At 51.3% G+C, this 15,891-nt stretch overlaps 6 protein-coding genes across 6 annotated transcripts; 3 read left to right on the top strand and 3 right to left on the bottom strand.

The window, feature by feature from the left end:
- Nucleotides 1–84: 84 nt before the first annotated feature.
- BO94DRAFT_90295 (SMI1/KNR4 family protein) lies at nucleotides 85–2,137 on the bottom strand. The gene is made up of 2 exons (XM_025617735.1): nucleotides 1,839–2,137; nucleotides 85–1,757 (listed from the first exon to the last, which is right to left on the bottom strand). Exons 1-2 carry the CDS (start codon nucleotides 1,847–1,849, stop codon nucleotides 188–190), a joined length of 1,581 nt encoding a protein of 526 aa, XP_025466694.1. The 5' UTR covers nucleotides 1,850–2,137; the 3' UTR covers nucleotides 85–187.
- A 1,427-nt stretch (nucleotides 2,138–3,564) lies between these two features.
- BO94DRAFT_546875 (magnesium transporter CorA family protein) lies at nucleotides 3,565–5,616 on the bottom strand (the record flags this gene model as incomplete). Its single annotated transcript, XM_025613310.1, has 2 exons — nucleotides 3,565–4,144; nucleotides 4,208–5,616. The coding sequence occupies 2 exons, from the start codon at nucleotides 5,614–5,616 to the stop codon at nucleotides 3,565–3,567; spliced, it is 1,989 nt and encodes a 662-aa protein (XP_025466695.1).
- A 2,321-nt stretch (nucleotides 5,617–7,937) lies between these two features.
- On the top strand, nucleotides 7,938–9,643 carry BO94DRAFT_493557 (homoserine kinase). Its single transcript, XM_025609205.1, has 3 exons — nucleotides 7,938–8,586; nucleotides 8,693–8,991; nucleotides 9,059–9,643. Exons 1-3 carry the CDS (start codon nucleotides 8,163–8,165, stop codon nucleotides 9,398–9,400), a joined length of 1,065 nt encoding a protein of 354 aa, XP_025466696.1. The 5' UTR covers nucleotides 7,938–8,162; the 3' UTR covers nucleotides 9,401–9,643.
- Nucleotides 9,644–9,951: 308 nt separating this feature from the next.
- BO94DRAFT_535810 (signal peptidase complex subunit 1) lies at nucleotides 9,952–10,822 on the top strand. The gene is made up of 3 exons (XM_025611868.1): nucleotides 9,952–10,081; nucleotides 10,194–10,253; nucleotides 10,323–10,822. Exons 1-3 carry the CDS (start codon nucleotides 10,034–10,036, stop codon nucleotides 10,521–10,523), a joined length of 309 nt encoding a protein of 102 aa, XP_025466697.1. The 5' UTR covers nucleotides 9,952–10,033; the 3' UTR covers nucleotides 10,524–10,822.
- On the bottom strand, nucleotides 10,323–11,584 carry BO94DRAFT_535811 (SCF ubiquitin ligase complex subunit HRT1). The gene is made up of 5 exons (XM_025611869.1): nucleotides 11,562–11,584; nucleotides 11,197–11,459; nucleotides 11,051–11,129; nucleotides 10,921–10,991; nucleotides 10,323–10,856 (listed from the first exon to the last, which is right to left on the bottom strand). The coding sequence occupies exons 2-5, from the start codon at nucleotides 11,305–11,307 to the stop codon at nucleotides 10,758–10,760; spliced, it is 360 nt and encodes a 119-aa protein (XP_025466698.1). The 5' UTR covers nucleotides 11,308–11,459; nucleotides 11,562–11,584; the 3' UTR covers nucleotides 10,323–10,757.
- Nucleotides 11,585–12,189: 605 nt separating this feature from the next.
- Nucleotides 12,190–14,226, top strand: BO94DRAFT_90621 (proline-rich nuclear receptor coactivator motif-containing protein). Its single transcript, XM_025617737.1, has one exon. The coding sequence runs from the start codon at nucleotides 12,337–12,339 to the stop codon at nucleotides 13,735–13,737; it is 1,401 nt and encodes a 466-aa protein (XP_025466699.1). The 5' UTR covers nucleotides 12,190–12,336; the 3' UTR covers nucleotides 13,738–14,226.
- Nucleotides 14,227–15,891: the final 1,665 nt, after the last annotated feature.

The following is a 15,891-nucleotide window of genomic DNA, read 5'->3' on the forward strand; positions in this document are numbered from 1 at the left end:
ATTTATACACGTAGGTCAGAAGAGTGTTCACACAAATCCATCAACTTCATATGGGCGCCTGGTACACTTTGACTGGGAGACAATGTCAGAAAACTCCTCATTAGAACGCAAAAGCAAGGTGCTCATGATACAGATGAAATGGGCGAGCCGGGAAAAGGAGTAAAGCGACAACCGCTCAAAACGAGATCTAGATCACCACATTTTTCATTTCACCCAAGGCCTCGGCGTCCAAGCCAGTGGCCGGGGTCGGCTGATTCGATCCACGCTTTTGCGCCTTGTCTGATTCCAATGACTGGTGGCCTTCCTCGTTCTTTGCAACTCCGTCATTCTCCTTTCCAGTGATTCGAGGAGTTGCTACCTCCATCAAGTCATCTGACGAGGGCTCTTCTTCGTTCTCATTGGCCGCCTGCTCTGGGGCCTCAGCTTCCTCAATGGTTTGCACAGGACTTGTTGCCTCCTCTGTAACACGAGCCAGCGGACTCGAGATGCCAAACTGAGTCTTAGGGCTCTGGGTAGACCCACGATTTGGGAACCGATGCGGCGACCTTCCACGCTCTTCACTAGGCGTCGGACTGCCATACGGCGATTCCTTACCCATCTTGCCGCCCGTACTTAAGCCCAGACCGTTCGCAGCCTTGCGCCTAGGTGGTCTCCTGCCATACTTTTGATCTGTTCTCCACCGTAGGATTTCCAAGTAAGGGGGTTCCACATTTTGCGACTTGAACTCCAAAAGCTTCATCTCACTCGTTTCCTCATCCACAGAGACCTTGCCACTGCAGATGTCATCCGCTAGCGTAGCGAGGAAGGCAGCCCAGGACCGAGCGACAACGTATTTACAATCGTAGTCCCGACCGAAGATGATAACCTGACCCCACTTTCCAGCAGGCCCTGGGGCCAAGTCGATAGCGACATGGTTGCCGCCCCAGTCGCGGGCCAAAGGTATCCAAGCAGGGTGGGCATAGGCCTTCTGGACCGCACCCGGGGGCTGCGAGTCCTGTCGCTCGAGCAAGTCATTTCTCCACATGGGGTTGGAATTCTGGGCAGGCGGCGCGGCAGACGAAGAACTGGGAGTGGTTTTCGGGGGGGGAGGGTTCATCATAGCTGAGCTCAAGAATTCCTCATTGACTGTCCTCCAGTTCTTCCATTCTTGAACAATCTCCTCGCAGTCCAAGAGCATACAGCCAAAGATGACACCGGTGGGAAGACCCCCACGCTCCTGACCGTCATGAACCATCAGGGACTCCCGCAGTTCCAATGGCAGGCTGCAGTCCAATTCATGCTCCAGTTCGTTGATGTCATTTTGGGTACAACCCTCGCATAGATTATCCCAAAGCTCTGTGTAATTATTCTCCAACCATTTTTCAATTTTCCTCCACGAATGAGCGATTGGTGGAGGGGGCGGAGCACCATCGTGGAAACTCTGCATCTGAATCTCCGGGATCCCGTCCGCATTGGGGTCCGCGGATTGGCGCTTCTGAGACGACATGGATCGCATGCCAGGGGAGTATGGGCGACTGGGTGAGCCAGCCCCTGTAGGGGAGCCAGACCAGCCGTTTGCGCCTTTCAGCTGGTCATCGTCATACGGAGAGGTCAGATCCGGTCGAGATTCGATAGCGCTTGTTGCAATGGATGTGAGAGGCTCGTGTCGACTTTGGCTCAGAGGCACATGCCTACCCGTCCGATATGGCGAGTCATGGGATGCATGGCGATCATAAGAAGTCATCGTATGCCAGAAGGACCGCCATGCTGAGCCGATGCTGTGGATAGTCAGAAAGAGTCGGCGGCTGAGTTGAATCCGGAGACGTGTCCGTGTCCCAAAACGAGAGGGAAATACTCACGTGTTCGACATGATGGAAATCCGGACAGGATGCGTAGGGACTGAGGGCAAGCGAACTCGATCGACTTCGATTGTTCTTTCTTATGGAAAAGACCATGGGAGGGGGGCAAAGGAGGAAGTCAACGTCGGACCTGAGTACTGCGGGTAGATGGTAGATGGGACCGAGGACCGGAAAGATTGCAAAGGCAGTGGAAGTTTTACCGGGGAGGGCTGGTGGGTAACAGGGCGGCTAGCTTCTAGAAGCAGATCCGCGAGGAGGCAGCACTAAGAAGGGCCGGCGACTGGGGAATTGGAAGGAAGAAGGCGAGAGAAAGGCGAGAGAGAAAGGCGAGAGTGGAAGGGAGGAGGGGGGTGGGTGGAAATTGAAAGAAGGCCGATGGAATGGCGCCAGGGAGGGAGGGAGGGAGGGAATGAGAAGTGATTGAAGGAAAGAAGGAAATGAAGAAAGCGGATAGGAGTGAGGGTGACGAAGATCCAGCCTGCCAGTCTCTCCTCTCTTTCTTTTCTCCTTCTCTCTTCTTCTCCCTTTTCTCTTCTCTCCGCGTCTCTGGATCCTGCGAGATAGGAATAATAGAGACGAGGTCTTTCTCAGCGTTCTTCTTGATTCTCCGTCTGCTTCTTCCTCTTCTCCTCTTCTTCCTCTTCTTCCTCTTCTTCACCTCCACCTTCTCCTACCTGTCTATTCTTTCTTCGTCTTCGTCTTCTCCTTTGGGGGGAGGGTCCTAGGTCTTCACTAGCGTGCGTGGGTGGGTTTTTGGGCGACGCCAGCATGCACGAATCGTCGTGTCCTATTTCCCCCCTGGAAAGGCGTCCGGAACCAGGGACTGGGCCTGTTACCGCCGCCCCCGATGGTGGGAGTGGGACATTACCACTTTACACTCAAAGTACCGGCGGTTACACATTCAACGCTAAGCACCACCATGACTCCATGAGTCTATAAAGTAGTATAACTACTTTGTGAATCCCTCCACACTAGTACTAGTACATAGTACCTAAGTTTCGGTCTTCCGCAAGTAGGTAGGTAGGTCGTCTTCAATCATATGGACCTATGTATTCGACTCTCTTCCTCTCTTCCCCCTCCCTTTTTTTTCACCGGGGCCGTTCGCCCAAGGGGCTTATCATCGGAGATCTCTCATGCGTCACATACACAAATACCTCCATAGTAAAATGTCCGTTCCTGCAGACACCACTTACATTCTTGACCCGCCTCCAGCCTTCATCCAGTTGGCGATGCCAATCCAATTACGGTGTGGAGTGTGATATCAAGCCTGCTGAAAATCTCTTGGGTAAGAGTGGCTACCATTTTTGATGGCCTCCTCCGCAGGCGGTCGGGATCCATAATAGAAGGCAGGGCGTGCGGAAAGTAGACGATCAAGATATTTATACTACACCCGACTTCAGTGTGACTACTACTAGCTAGGTAGTAGGTAGATACGTAGATAGTAGTACCTCCCTGGCACTTTATCGGTTAGTGACTAATCGGAATTTAACACCAATACCTTCAGTATCTCTTTAGCGATGTATCTACTAGGTATGGCACCCCCTAATCTGCAAACCATGCCACCGCGGTTACCTGGAAGTAGATATCTACTCCGTATGTATGCATTCAATATGAACGACCCCATTCCGGTACATTTTGAGAAGTAACCCACTCAGATTATTATTATCCAGAGCCTATATATAGTACGGGTCATCATCATCATCCTCCTCCTCCTCCGTCTAATTCTCTATACAAGCTTGTAACAACGAGCCACCACTCCACTGAGAATGACAATGGCTGCGATGACCCCGAGAATACCAAAAAACCAGCCCAGCCCTTCAGCATTCTGCCCAGGCACATTAACGTTCATCCCAAACAAACCGCAGATCAGGTTCATGGGGACCAACATGGTGGCAATGAGCGTCACCTTGCTCAGAACCTTATTGACATGATTCCCCAGCATCAGATTGGTCACGTTCAGTTGTGCCAGATAGTTGGTGTGCGAGCGACTGAGCATCTTCTCAAAATGGGCGAGGTTGGACATCATAGTCACAACGTGATCCTGGATGTCGCCCAGGTAAAGGCCAATGTCGCCGCGCGGCGTCACCGAGTACTGCTCGTTGCAGCGCTTCGAAAAGCCTCGGATGACGTCCGCCTTGCCTCCCAGGAGGCGCATCAAGCTCATGACCTTCTTGCGCAGCCCACCGATGCGCGGCAAAAAGGACTCGAAATCATCCATACGCGCGATGAAAACGAGGTCCTCGATGGCTTCGGACTCAACCTCAATCTCCCGAATGACAGGCCCAAAACTATCCACAATATCGTCACTGTATGAAAGACGTTAGAACCCTTCGTCCCCAGCAACGACGCTCGACTCCCATCAGACTTACATCATGGCATAGCATATCCAATCACTACTCAGCGACACATAATCACGGAGCTTTCCAATTCTCCTTCGCACATTAGCAGCGTGGGGGTTCTCAGTGAAGGAGAACGATAACACCCCGTCACGGAAAACAACCATATAGAAATTGACGGGCTCCATGAATTCCTCACTTGTCTTGTCCATCTGGTAGAAGGTCCGGAAACAGACAAAGTAATACTGTTTAAACAGCTCGACTTTCTCGCGCGCTTCTTGAGTCAAGATATCCTCCGTTGTCAAGGGGTGGATGGAGAAAGCTCTGGATAGAGCGCCCACCTCGTCCTCGGTAGGATTCAGGACATCGAGCCACCAGACACCCCCATCCGGGCCCAGCTGGAAAAGATCCCGGAAAGTGTCTCCCGGTAAAACTAGGTCGCCCAACTCTGCAGCATGCACAGTGCTTTGTGACTCGGACGAAAAGAAGCCAAACCGGGTAGGCTCATTCTCGTTCTTCAGGGTCGCCAGCAGTTCCTTCTCGTTCACAACATCGGTGAATTCTTTACCGTTCTTCTCCGAGGGCACGTCCAAGATATCATCCGAAGAACGATCAATGCTTGACAAACGTTTTACCCCATCATTTTCAGAATTCTGAACACCCGGGCGAAGGTCATAAAAGACCCGGGGCTTAGTGCTTTGCGAGCTCAGGCTGTGTCTGCGTCGGTTTGCCGTGGGCTTTGCCCTTTGACTGAGAGCAACAAACTCCTCCAACTCCTCGTAGTCAATCACTGGAATCCTGCCGGGTTGCTCGAAAGTCGGCAGGCAGCCATCATCGGTGGGCTCTAATGTTATGTCCCCCGGCTGCGGCCTGATCACACTTGCATTGCTGAATGTCGGGCGACGAGGATGCGTACCTCCAGATACTGTGCGCTGGAGAATAGCCTCTAGATCTGGGGCAGCGTGGCTTTCTAGAGTATTCGCACGTTCCCGGCGACGCGGGTCTGCGAATGCCTCAACTGAATTAGGCGGAGAAGTTGATCTGGCAGACACAGACGACTCGCGCGACAAGTTTGCAAGCTCCTGATGCGTGCGGCTATAGGTACGACCATGGCGGATGTTTCCAGTGGGGTCAACGGAAAAGCGACGTCCCATGGCATTGAAATCCTGGTCTGATCGGTCGTCGTCGACTACAGCTGTTTCGAAGTCACGCGAAAGAGAGCCGGCTTCCCGAAGTGCATCCTCAATGTTGAGCAACTCTTGACGTTGGGGAGTCTCTAGATTGAGACCCTGCGGGGCGGTGTTTTGCCGACTCAGCGGCACATCAGGAGTGGCTTCAAAGCGTGGCGGATCCAGTTGGAATCGATGGTCATCCAGTTCAGGGACTGGGGTGCTGTACCTAGTCAAGCACATGTACTTCTCGGACTTCGGTGACTCGGACATGGTGGCTAGATCGATACTTTTCTTCACGCCGGTATGTATGATAGAGTGATCAGACGGGGCTGCTGGCAATGAACCAGTATTGTTGGCTTTATTTTTTTTTTATTAATTTAGCTGCGTTGAAGAGCGCGACGTCGGGAGTCGTAGACAGGATGAGGAAGGTCCCAGGGCGATTGCTCCTCCATCCATTAGCCAGACCCCTCGCAAGGGCCTGGCATTACCGATGCGCGTCCGTGTGCCAGCTTCGAGTCTGCTGGGAGTAGTCCTATTAGGGGGGTCTGGTGTCGCCCCCGCAGAAGACCCTGAACTTGGGGCCCAGAAGAGGGTGGAGGAGAGAGGACTGGTTATAGCGAAGGCCCGCCAACTTGACTGAGTAGATTGAAAGGAGCGCCGTCGCTCCGAGAGGGTGAGGGAAAGCGCGTTGAGGGAGAGAACTCTTGCACGGAGTCCTCACGGTTCACCGCAGGATTCGACCAGCTATGCTGATGCCCAACTTCGTTTCAGCGAAATTGATAAGAGCTGATAGACAGCAACACAGGGAAGACCAATCAAGCCACAACAGATCGAGGACAGAACTCAGGCTGATTCAAGCGAAGTGATGTTCGTCGAAAAGCGCGCTTAATGCGTTTGGATGTAAGTAGCGAGAATTGTCAGCACTCTCAAAGGACGAGGGTGGGAGGCGGTTGGAAGGGGGGGGCAAGTGGAATTGGGAGGGTTTCGTGTATGATGTAGTCCGCACTACACTCGGAAAAAGGACCCCGTGGTCAAAGACGATGCGTCAAACGAACCACGAGGACGGGAAGAACACCGGCGAACAAAAGGGGGGCCGAGAAACCTCGGAAAAGAAAGAGGCAGGATGCACGATGCAGAAGGCAGTGGGAATAGGCCAAAAAGTCACCTAGAGAGGTGATGTGAGAGAGTTGTCTCAGCGGACAGGAGAGACTAGAGAGCCGAGAAGCCAGGCCAGAGAGTGGATGAAAAGACTTACCTTATATAAAATACGAGGGGCGGGCAGAAATTTCCGCATCAAGGCCGCGAAACGGGCTGAGGAGTCTGAAATTTTTAGTAGGGACGCCGCGTCGGCAAACGCCCCGAGGCGGGTTTAGTCCAGTCACTGTCCAATCACACCGGTGCCTTTTAGTCTTTTCAACTGCGGAAGTCCAACGTCCAGGTTTCCGAGTCCGTGGATAGATATCCCTTGGTCTTATTGCAACTTCCACTGACAGTCTGATACAGAGCTTAGGAAGTACTCTGTACAGAGGACTAGATTCCGAAGGTCGCTGTATGTTGAATGCTCACTGTACCTACCCGGGTGGTGATGTGGGCTTGCTTTGTACGGGCAGCAAGCCCGGAGTGAGCCGGGCACCTGTCACCCCCTCCGTGAATGAATTATTTATATCCCGGCCATCTGCACGTTCCAGATCCAATGGTTGCCGTGGAGTGTGGACAGGTCTTATCCGTAGGTATGATCTACCCACCACATCTCATGTCTCATTTCTTGCCTTGCTAGACAGTCTCCAAGATTCCCAGCCCATTCAGACTGTCTGGTGAATAGTAATAATAATAATAATAATATCTAGGCAACAGTCCAAGCGTCCACATCACAAAATTAAAATTAGTTATAGGGGTACTAGTACATGGAAAGTCCCTGGCTCACGTTCGTAATATCATGTAATATTACCCTGCCACTTGGAAGGGCCTCGCAATTCTTTATGATACCCAATTGAAGCACGTTTGATCATAGAGCAGTTTGACCCGGATATGCTTATCCCACAGGAGTGTCAAAAAGAATCCATGACTTAACAACTACTACGTATCGTCTACCAGGAAAGTCGCAGAGGTGGTTCTGTCTTGCTCGGAACCAGATCATAGTACTTTGACCCCACAGGACATGGAGAAAGGAGCTATGATTTGTCAGGTATGTCATGTTGGTTTCAAACTTTTCTATAAGTTTTCTCCTTTTACTTGTTTGATCTATCTGCGCACGTGCGCTTTTTCATCATTCAATCACCACAAGATAAGTATGATTATTCCTTTGTCCTGGCTGGAATAATGAGCTTGTCGAGTCACACCGTCGTGTTGGGCAGGTGGGTGGGAGCGGGGCCCGGAGCGAGTGTTTGCGGCTAAACAGGTCGAGACTCAAGGAGTTTGCTGTGATTTGTGACTCGTTACTGATCAGGGAGACCGATAGATGACAAAGGAATAGTCTACTGTATCTACTGGGTAACTATCAAGTAATAAGAATTTTGATAGGAGAATTTGAAACATAATCTTCGAACTTGGCTTTGTGGTGGCCCCTCACTTTCCCGCTTTGCTTCCCCTCCCCGACGTCGGCCTTTTTTTTTTTTTCCCTGGGTGCCAAGAAAAGAAAAGAGTCACAACCGTGTCGGAGCAGCATCATAATCTAACCCAATCGTAGTGACTCAAAACAACTACTACACCTGCGACAGGCCAGGTGTCTTTCCATACATACTCAAGAAGTCACCGGGGCTCGATCGTGCATCAATACGCCTGCTCTTTCTCGAATCCTTCGTCCTTGTTCTTCCACAATGGCTGCGACTTCCTTCGTCATCCGGACTCCCTGTTCTTCCGCCAACATCGGACCTGGTTTCGATGTGATCGGTCTGGCATTGTCACTGTACATGGAGCTCCATGTCACAGTTGATACCTCAAAATCATCCCAAGAGCCACTCAACTGTCTCATTACTTATGACGACCAGAGCAACAGTACCGAGAAGATCAGCTTGGACCCGGAGGTGAACCTGATAACCCGCGTAGCACTATACGTACTTAGATGCCATAACCAGAGGGCATTCCCTGCTGAGACCCGTGTGCATATCGTAAACCCGATCCCTCTGAGTCGGGGTCTCGGTTCGTCGGGCACTGCTGTTGTGGCTGGTGTAATGCTGGGAAATGAGGTAGGTAAGCTTGGTCTCAGCAAGGATCGGCTCTTGGATTATTGCTTGATGATCGGTAAGTCTCTCGTTCACCCTTCTGGTAGTGGATTCAAACCTGCGGCATGCGATCGATCATGCCTGACACCACCTCGTTTGCTAGCCATTGCTCACTCGTCCCACAGAACGACACCCCGACAATGTCGCTGCCACTCTCTTCGGAGGCTTCGTTGGCACCTACCTTAACGAGCTGGCGCCCGAAGACGTAGCGCGCAAGGAGATCCCTCTCAGTGAAGTCCTTCCCGCTCCGGCCGGTGGCATTGACACCGGAAAGAGGCCCCCCGAGCCCCCTCTCGGAATCGGCCATTACAGAAAGTTTCAATGGGCCAAAGAGATCAAGGCAATTGCTATCATCCCCGACTTTGTGGTGCCAACTGCCAATGCCCGAAATGTTTTGCCTGCTTCCTATTCGAGAGCGGACGTTGTAAGCTTGCCCCCGCTGTCATTATACTCCGAAGAGGTGCACCAGCTAATCTTGCTATTAATGTCAGGTCTTCAACCTCCAACGCGCTGCCTTGCTCCCTGCAGCTTTGGGCAGCTCTCCGCCGGATCCAGATACCATCTACCTGGCCATGCAAGATAAGGTCCACCAACCATACAGACAGACTCTTATCCCCGGCTTAACGGAGATTCTTCAATCAATGAACCCACGTACGCAACCGGGTCTCCTCGGAATCTGCCTGTCAGGTGCGGGGCCAACCATCCTGGCCCTGGCGACAGATAGATTCGAGGAGATTGCAGAGCGCATCATCTCTCGGTTTGCTTCCAATGACATCGCCTGTCAGTGGAAGCTGCTCGAGCCCGCTCAGGAGGGTACCACCGTGCAATATTAAGAATCATATTCCGGCTGCAATAAGATGAAATTTCCTCGATTAAGTACAGGAATAAAGTGATGGGGATGAAGATGACCGCTATTTTTGATGAACATGGTTCCATGGAGAAATGCTTGGGAGTCCTTTTCTATATTTGGTAAATATAATAGATGTGCCTCCCAGTAATCGCTCATGCTCATATATCCCTGTATTTTTCTTTTCCCGTCAGCCTCTAGCATGTCAATCTTAGAAAGTCGGATCAACAGACAGGTCCTAGCAAACCCTAAGACACTGTATACACATCAGCAGATTAAAGAAGCGTAGACATCTGGTAGAGCGACAACTGTTGTTGAAGTATCGATATGCGAAATGAGCTATTGAGTCACGTACTCATTAGCTTTGATTTCACCAATAAGACAGAGATGAGACTCCGCTGAAATAGTGTGTTAATGACGATAGCAAAATACGTATTGTCGATAGACCTCAATACGCAGCACTCCGTACGCAGGGTAACAGTACCCGTAATCATCCAGATAAGCTGAGGCGGTGGACATGCGACCACCTCAAGCTAACCTCATCGCCGGGACGCCCCTTCGAACAGCGACCGTCCAGATCATAGTCGAAATAACACTGCACAAAGAACATAGCTTCAAGATGGACAGTCTTCTGGCGCCGATTCAAGAAGCCCTGGAAGGCCAAATCGTAAGTTGTCTTTTCTCATCTGAGCAGCCTTGTTGCTGCTGGGTTACCATTACAGCCACCTATGCCGTTTACATGTATCCGATGGTAACTTGGACACTGTTTCTCTGAATAGGATTTCCAGGGCCAGCGCATTGCAGAACTCCTTTCCACCATCCTACTGGTTATCTCGGGTGTAAGTATCCTGCGCTTTTACTATGACCATGCCTTCTGGTCCACTTGCTTACGTTCATCGTTTCTAAAGGCCCTGGCGTTCATTGTTGGATACATCTTTCAAGACATTCATCTAACACTCTGGGTCGGATTGGCAGGCACATTGGTGACTGGGTTGGCTGTCATTCCGCCTTGGCCTATGTACAATAAGAATCCCGAGAAATGGCTGGTTCCCTTGACGGCGGGCGTGGGAGGTGCAGGGGTTTTGGTAGACGGAGTTAGGGTTGCGTGAGGCAAAGCTTTGGGCTTTGGGAGTGTTAATTTGATCTCTTGAAATCGATCACAACTTGTCCGCTTGCATATACACAACCCAAACCTGTATGGATCTTTTAAAGCCGCTGCCGAGAACTGCAAAACGAACCACAAACGCCATAAAGAGCCCTCCCTTCGGTTCTACCCAGCCGGGATACTATAAGACAGAAAGGTGACCCGCCCATAATCGAACCCTGCAATCTTGGACACATGTTTACCGGCCGTACTTCTGGAATTCCCAATCTCTGTTGTCGAGTGGGCAAACTTGACGGGTCTTCAGCCACCGCGAAATGCAGTGAAAGTGGAAGGCGTGCTAGTGGCAGAAGGGAGCGCTTCAGTGTCAGACGCAGAGTGAGTGATCGGAGAGGTAAACTTACGTTGCAGATTCCCCAGGCAACAGTACACTCTTCAGTTGTAGACGAGCCTTGGTTAGCTTGGCATTCGATACCTGTCGAAATTTTACATTAGGTCCTGTATTGCATAAAGGGAAGGGGACACAGGGCATACATAGATCCATGATGTGGTTGCGGCAGATTGCACAGTTGTCGACGACAATATCCCATGCCCACAGCGCGACCGCATTCCACTAGGGTAGCCATTCGATTAGCTTCCGTGGAGCTCGAAATGGTAGCACATGCTCATTGCTGGTATACCTTCTTGACCTCGAACTTCTTCTTGCCGTCGCTGGCACCTTCGGAAGCTTTCGACGAGCCCTTGACCTTGGAGGCTCCGGAGCTGGCTTCCTTCATTTCCACATCCGCCATTCTGCTGAGTTAGCGCGCCTTTTCCCTAAATGGCGCTTATCTGGCAAAGCAAATGGGTCACAATGCGGGATGATCACGGTCTGGGAAGGGTTCGAAGGAGGGGCAGGCAGTTAGATTGATTACGTAGGTTGGCCGAATAGGTGGTACCTGGCCTAGGTATTATTAGGAAGTTAGCTGATAGATAACCCGGGCGGTGCGGTGTACGGCCACCGGGAAATCCTGGCGATAAACCGACGGAAGAGGGGCCTGCTTACCCTATTTGGGTAGGATCTATTAACGTAGGGAATCTCTAGAGTCTACTCCGTAGGAACAGACGCTCTCAAAGAACCCAGGAGAAAAGAAGGGATCCTTGGTGTCCTTGTCAAGCTGGGTACCTTGTTGAGGGACAGACTCAACCTTTGTCCTGTTTGCAACCGCCTGCCCGACCGATAGGGAGAACAAGACCCAGCAAGGCTGCAGTGGCGCGACCAGGCTACAAGGCGACCGGCTGATTTGTGAGTCCCAGGCGGCTGAGTCATCACCGATGATCCCCGCTTGGGTGCCCCAGCCTTCTTCTTGGGTTTCGCCCGCCCTTCCAAGATCCAGTCATTCCGCTCACTTCACCCCCCCGACCACGAACGAACCCTACAATGCCCCTCCGTTTTCCCCTCTTTGTTGCCTTTATTCGCCTATCTAGACCTGAGCATGCCTAGGAGTCCTGGCTTACTTCTTTCTCTGCGCTTCCTTCGACTCTAATAATAGACGACGAATTTCCCCCCGAAGTTACCCATCTGACGTCTTTTGATTAAAGACCAACTCGTCGGGCCACACTCAAGCGCCCAGCACATAGCGACTATCATCTTGCCTCCTGATAATATATCCGGTGTTGATTCATCGAGTACGGGCTGCTGGGCAGTGCTTTGTACTACGGCCGACCTGTCGACATCTTTCACATCACTCCTATTCTTATTGTTTTTTTTTTGGCATCGTCGCCAATCATTTTCTGTTTCACTTCAAAGGCTGCCTATTTATTAAGCCTACCTATCCTCAATGTCGACTCCATCTCCCACCCCTCCAACGCCAAAGGGCCCCCGGAATAATCGGCGCAACCCAAAGAAGAACATGACCCCCGCTGCCCAGAAAGTCGCTATATTAGCAACCCCTCCATCGTCGCCGCCGAGGAACTTGAGTCCTGGAGGAACCGCCACCGATTCCTCAATCAATGTCAATGCATCCAAGAAGAAGCATGGCCGGTCCGGCAAAAAGACGCGCGAGGCGCCGAAAGCATCCCCGGCATCCAAGGGGCATCGCCACACCTCATCTCAACCTAATAACATCATTGCCACCCCTCAAGTGAAGGACAGCCCTCATTACGCAGGCCCGACCTTTCACGCGTCCCCAGCTCCGTCGGCACTACCAATCCCCAGTTTCTTCTCCAAATCTCTCCCAGAGTCGGATCTCGCGCCAGCTTTGGAATCCGATGGTGACAATCTCGATATTGGGCCGGATCTCGATAATACTCCCTCTAAACCGAAGCCACGCCCCCAAGTCCAGGAGGAGGAGCGTCAATCCACCCCATTAGATTTTCTCTTCAAAGCTGCAGTTGAGGCCAGAAACTCACAGCAGCAACAAAGCCCCGAAGCAAGCATTCGAATCCGGTCGCCGCAGACCGATTCCAAGACCCTTCAGCACCGTAAACCCAATGGCACTGCTAGTGGGCTATTCCGGCTGGAGATGGAAAGCCCGGAGTTCCAAAACTCGCAGATAGGGCCGTCATTTGCGACTTCTTATAAGGACCGTATGAACGCGCTACGATCGGCCAGTTCATCTTCCTCTTCTGTGTGCGAGCTAGATGAGCAGCAGAAAAGAGAGAAAACCGAAGCTTTGAAATCTTTGCTGCTCAACCCTCGTCCCCAAAGGCCATCTTCTGCATCTTTGGTGGTTCCAGGCCAAGGCGATGGGGCGATGGGGCGACCGACTCCGGATCCCAATGTACCTCACTTTGCAACCCCTGTGAGGACGACCTCGGGTCCGCCGGCCCCTCTTTCGCATGGCATGTCGTATGATCAGAAACAGACATTTGTTGGGAACGGCCGACATTTTTCATCATCGTATACACACTCGAATGCACACCAGCAATTCTATTCTCAGAATTCTCCCTTGAGGAAAGAAGTTTTTACATCGAAAGCTGAAAACTTCCCTGCCGTTTACGGGGAAACCTTCTATCCTCCAACTGCTTATGAGCAGCCTAAGTCTCCACCTAAGTATGCGCAATACCCTATGTATTATCCTCCCCCGCACCATCAATCTCCCGTTTCAAGGAGCGTGTCGATGAGCACCAACGCGCCGGCCTATGACACGAAAAAGATGGAAGATGATCTACGGAGGATTTTGAAACTCGACGTGAGCCCCGCAATGCCATCAAGCGGCATGCAAAGCTCTTTCGCTTAAGGCATTTCTTATTCACGCTCCAAAGCTCTTTTTTATTCTATTCTCACTCCACACGTTCGTTTTATTATATCAATATATTACAGGGGTACAGTCTGGACGAACAATGCTTGAGCGCACATCGGACCCTGCGAATCAATGCTTCGCATGGCTCTCATCTTTATTGGACTGTTCCAATTCTCACATCAATTCCTAATCATTTGCCCTCTATGCCCTATGTTATGTTTGCTGGTGACGAACTGTTTCTTGGTCTTATCCTGGTGTTCTCCGTGGTTCCGTGTTGGTGGCGGCTGTCCTGATGATTGAAGGAGATTATCTATCCCCTTAAGTTGTCTTTGTACCCCTATTTGCATTGAACCCGGAGTCCGGTTACCTTTCGTGTACCCATTTCGGGACTGTTGGTTTGGCGAAGTTCCTTGATAACTACGAATATCCGTGGTACCGCTCGTTGATGTCTTTAGTGTCTATTCTTTCTGTTGTCCCGCTTGATGCTTATCATTTTTTCATCTTTTATTTGCCCTGTCGTTCACGCGCCCCTTTGACCATCCATTTAGTCCCAGGTCCATAACTGCTTTACACCTTTTTGTTGGCCTGCTTTCTGTGCCAGATGAGATTTGTTAAGGCAGGCCAGTCCGGGACTGATTACTCCCGGCATGTGTCATGAAGGCCTTTGACGTTTCCATTCCTATGCGACATGTATCTATCTACGCTCATTTCGAAGCCTCTCGCTCTTTGCCAGGCACTGTCTATTAAGTTTGACAGGCCCCCCTGGAAAGGTCATCCGATTCATTGGTTTCCCGGCTGTCTGCTATCCTTCTCCTTCTCTGTATCTACTACTTCCGACGCTATATATGGTAGGAGGATATTGTGATTATTTCCAGCCATCATATATTTGCCGGGCATTCTGTCTGTCTTTGACGGGGTATTCGAGGGATAGCACTTGATTCTGGGGTGAGTTTACACTTCTACATACGCAGGGGCATGATAAACCCAGCCAGCCCCTACGTAAAAACTACTAGTGGTATATATGCGTACACCGTACGGAGGAATCCTGTAGGGAGTCCCGAACGGAGTCCAGAACCCGGATGGGAGCCGGGCGGCAAGACCAACCCCAACGGCGAATGGGGAGTTCCCGAAAGTGCCCACTTTGGTCCGGCCCCACCCTGTACTGCAAATTACGAATTACGCGGCTAAGAAGGCCCCCAAGAGGGGAGGGCCATAAACCACTGCAGTTATTCTTCCGCCTCTCTCAAATGGTGAGGAGCATCCTGTGATAGCGGCCAGGAGCCAGGAGCCAGGAGATGAGGGATTGACGAGGTTCCATGGTTATCGACTTCTTGGATGTCGATGTATATCACCTGAACCCTGAATCCACCGCTCATCCAATCGGAAAGTCCTACTGAATACATATTGAATATCTCACCAGTAGGACCAGAGTAGCAGGACTCCTGACTAGGACTAGATCTTGTGAGCGATCCACCGGTTAGTTGCTCTAGTCTGTACCCAAATAACGGTCTATCTACTAGGTATGTAGGTCTCAAGTGAATTGGACAAAAATAGCCCGCCATCGGATAATGTCTCGTGCTAACGTGGAAGGAAGGGGAGGGGGCGGGGTCCCTGGAAGGAATTTATAGCGTTGACCCCCGTGAGATGAAAAGGGTATCACTCGAGGTTCTTTACTCTCAGCGGATCATCCTCGTAGATAAGGAAGGTGACGGGAGGAGGTATGTTGGAAATATCAATATTGGTACTTCGTATAGTGATGAGGATCCAGCCTAGCGGATCGAGACAGAAAGCTTGAGTAAGGCAATAGCAAGAAGGGGGGGAAATACCGGATTTACTACAGGTCATAAAGAGCATACTTATTACCTACGCAACACTTATCATACCCAGGTACCCTGTACATCTGGGCTATAGAGTACATGAGTAGTAGTACATAACAGCTGACGTGGCTGGAGGGTGGATAGAGGTGGCGGCGCCAAGGGAAGCTCCGCTTTGGCGAGACCGATTCGAGGCACCCGACAGAAAAACCCACGGCCAGTCCAGACCCGCTCCAGCAAGAATGAGCCCAGACTACTACAGAGTACCACCACCCAGACAACCGACTGGAATTTCCAGCCCCGGGCTGATCGGACTCGGAGATTCACGTCCCCCAGG

This window comes from Aspergillus sclerotioniger (assembly GCF_003184525.1).
Source record: "Aspergillus sclerotioniger CBS 115572 chromosome Unknown BO94scaffold_16, whole genome shotgun sequence".
Taxonomy (NCBI): Eukaryota; Fungi; Ascomycota; class Eurotiomycetes; order Eurotiales; family Aspergillaceae; genus Aspergillus; species Aspergillus sclerotioniger.

Coding starts and splice junctions, on each gene's coding strand:
- BO94DRAFT_535811 (XM_025611869.1), bottom strand. CDS start 11,307: ATGGCGGATGTGGAAATGAAGGAAGCCAGCTCCGGAGCCTCCAAGGTC. Junction 11,130..11,196: donor AGAAGTTCGAGGTCAAGAAG/GTATACCAGCAA, acceptor TGGCTACCCTAG/TGGAATGCGGTCGCGCTGTG. Junction 10,857..10,920: donor TTGCCTGGGGAATCTGCAAC/GTAAGTTTACCT, acceptor TTCTGCCACTAG/CACGCCTTCCACTTTCACTG.
- BO94DRAFT_535810 (XM_025611868.1), top strand. CDS start 10,034: ATGGACAGTCTTCTGGCGCCGATTCAAGAAGCCCTGGAAGGCCAAATC. Junction 10,082..10,193: donor AAGCCCTGGAAGGCCAAATC/GTAAGTTGTCTT, acceptor TTCTCTGAATAG/GATTTCCAGGGCCAGCGCAT. Junction 10,254..10,322: donor TCCTACTGGTTATCTCGGGT/GTAAGTATCCTG, acceptor TCGTTTCTAAAG/GCCCTGGCGTTCATTGTTGG.
- BO94DRAFT_493557 (XM_025609205.1), top strand. CDS start 8,163: ATGGCTGCGACTTCCTTCGTCATCCGGACTCCCTGTTCTTCCGCCAAC. Junction 8,587..8,692: donor GGATTATTGCTTGATGATCG/GTAAGTCTCTCG, acceptor CTCGTCCCACAG/AACGACACCCCGACAATGTC. Junction 8,992..9,058: donor CCTATTCGAGAGCGGACGTT/GTAAGCTTGCCC, acceptor TATTAATGTCAG/GTCTTCAACCTCCAACGCGC.
- BO94DRAFT_90621 (XM_025617737.1), top strand. CDS start 12,337: ATGTCGACTCCATCTCCCACCCCTCCAACGCCAAAGGGCCCCCGGAAT.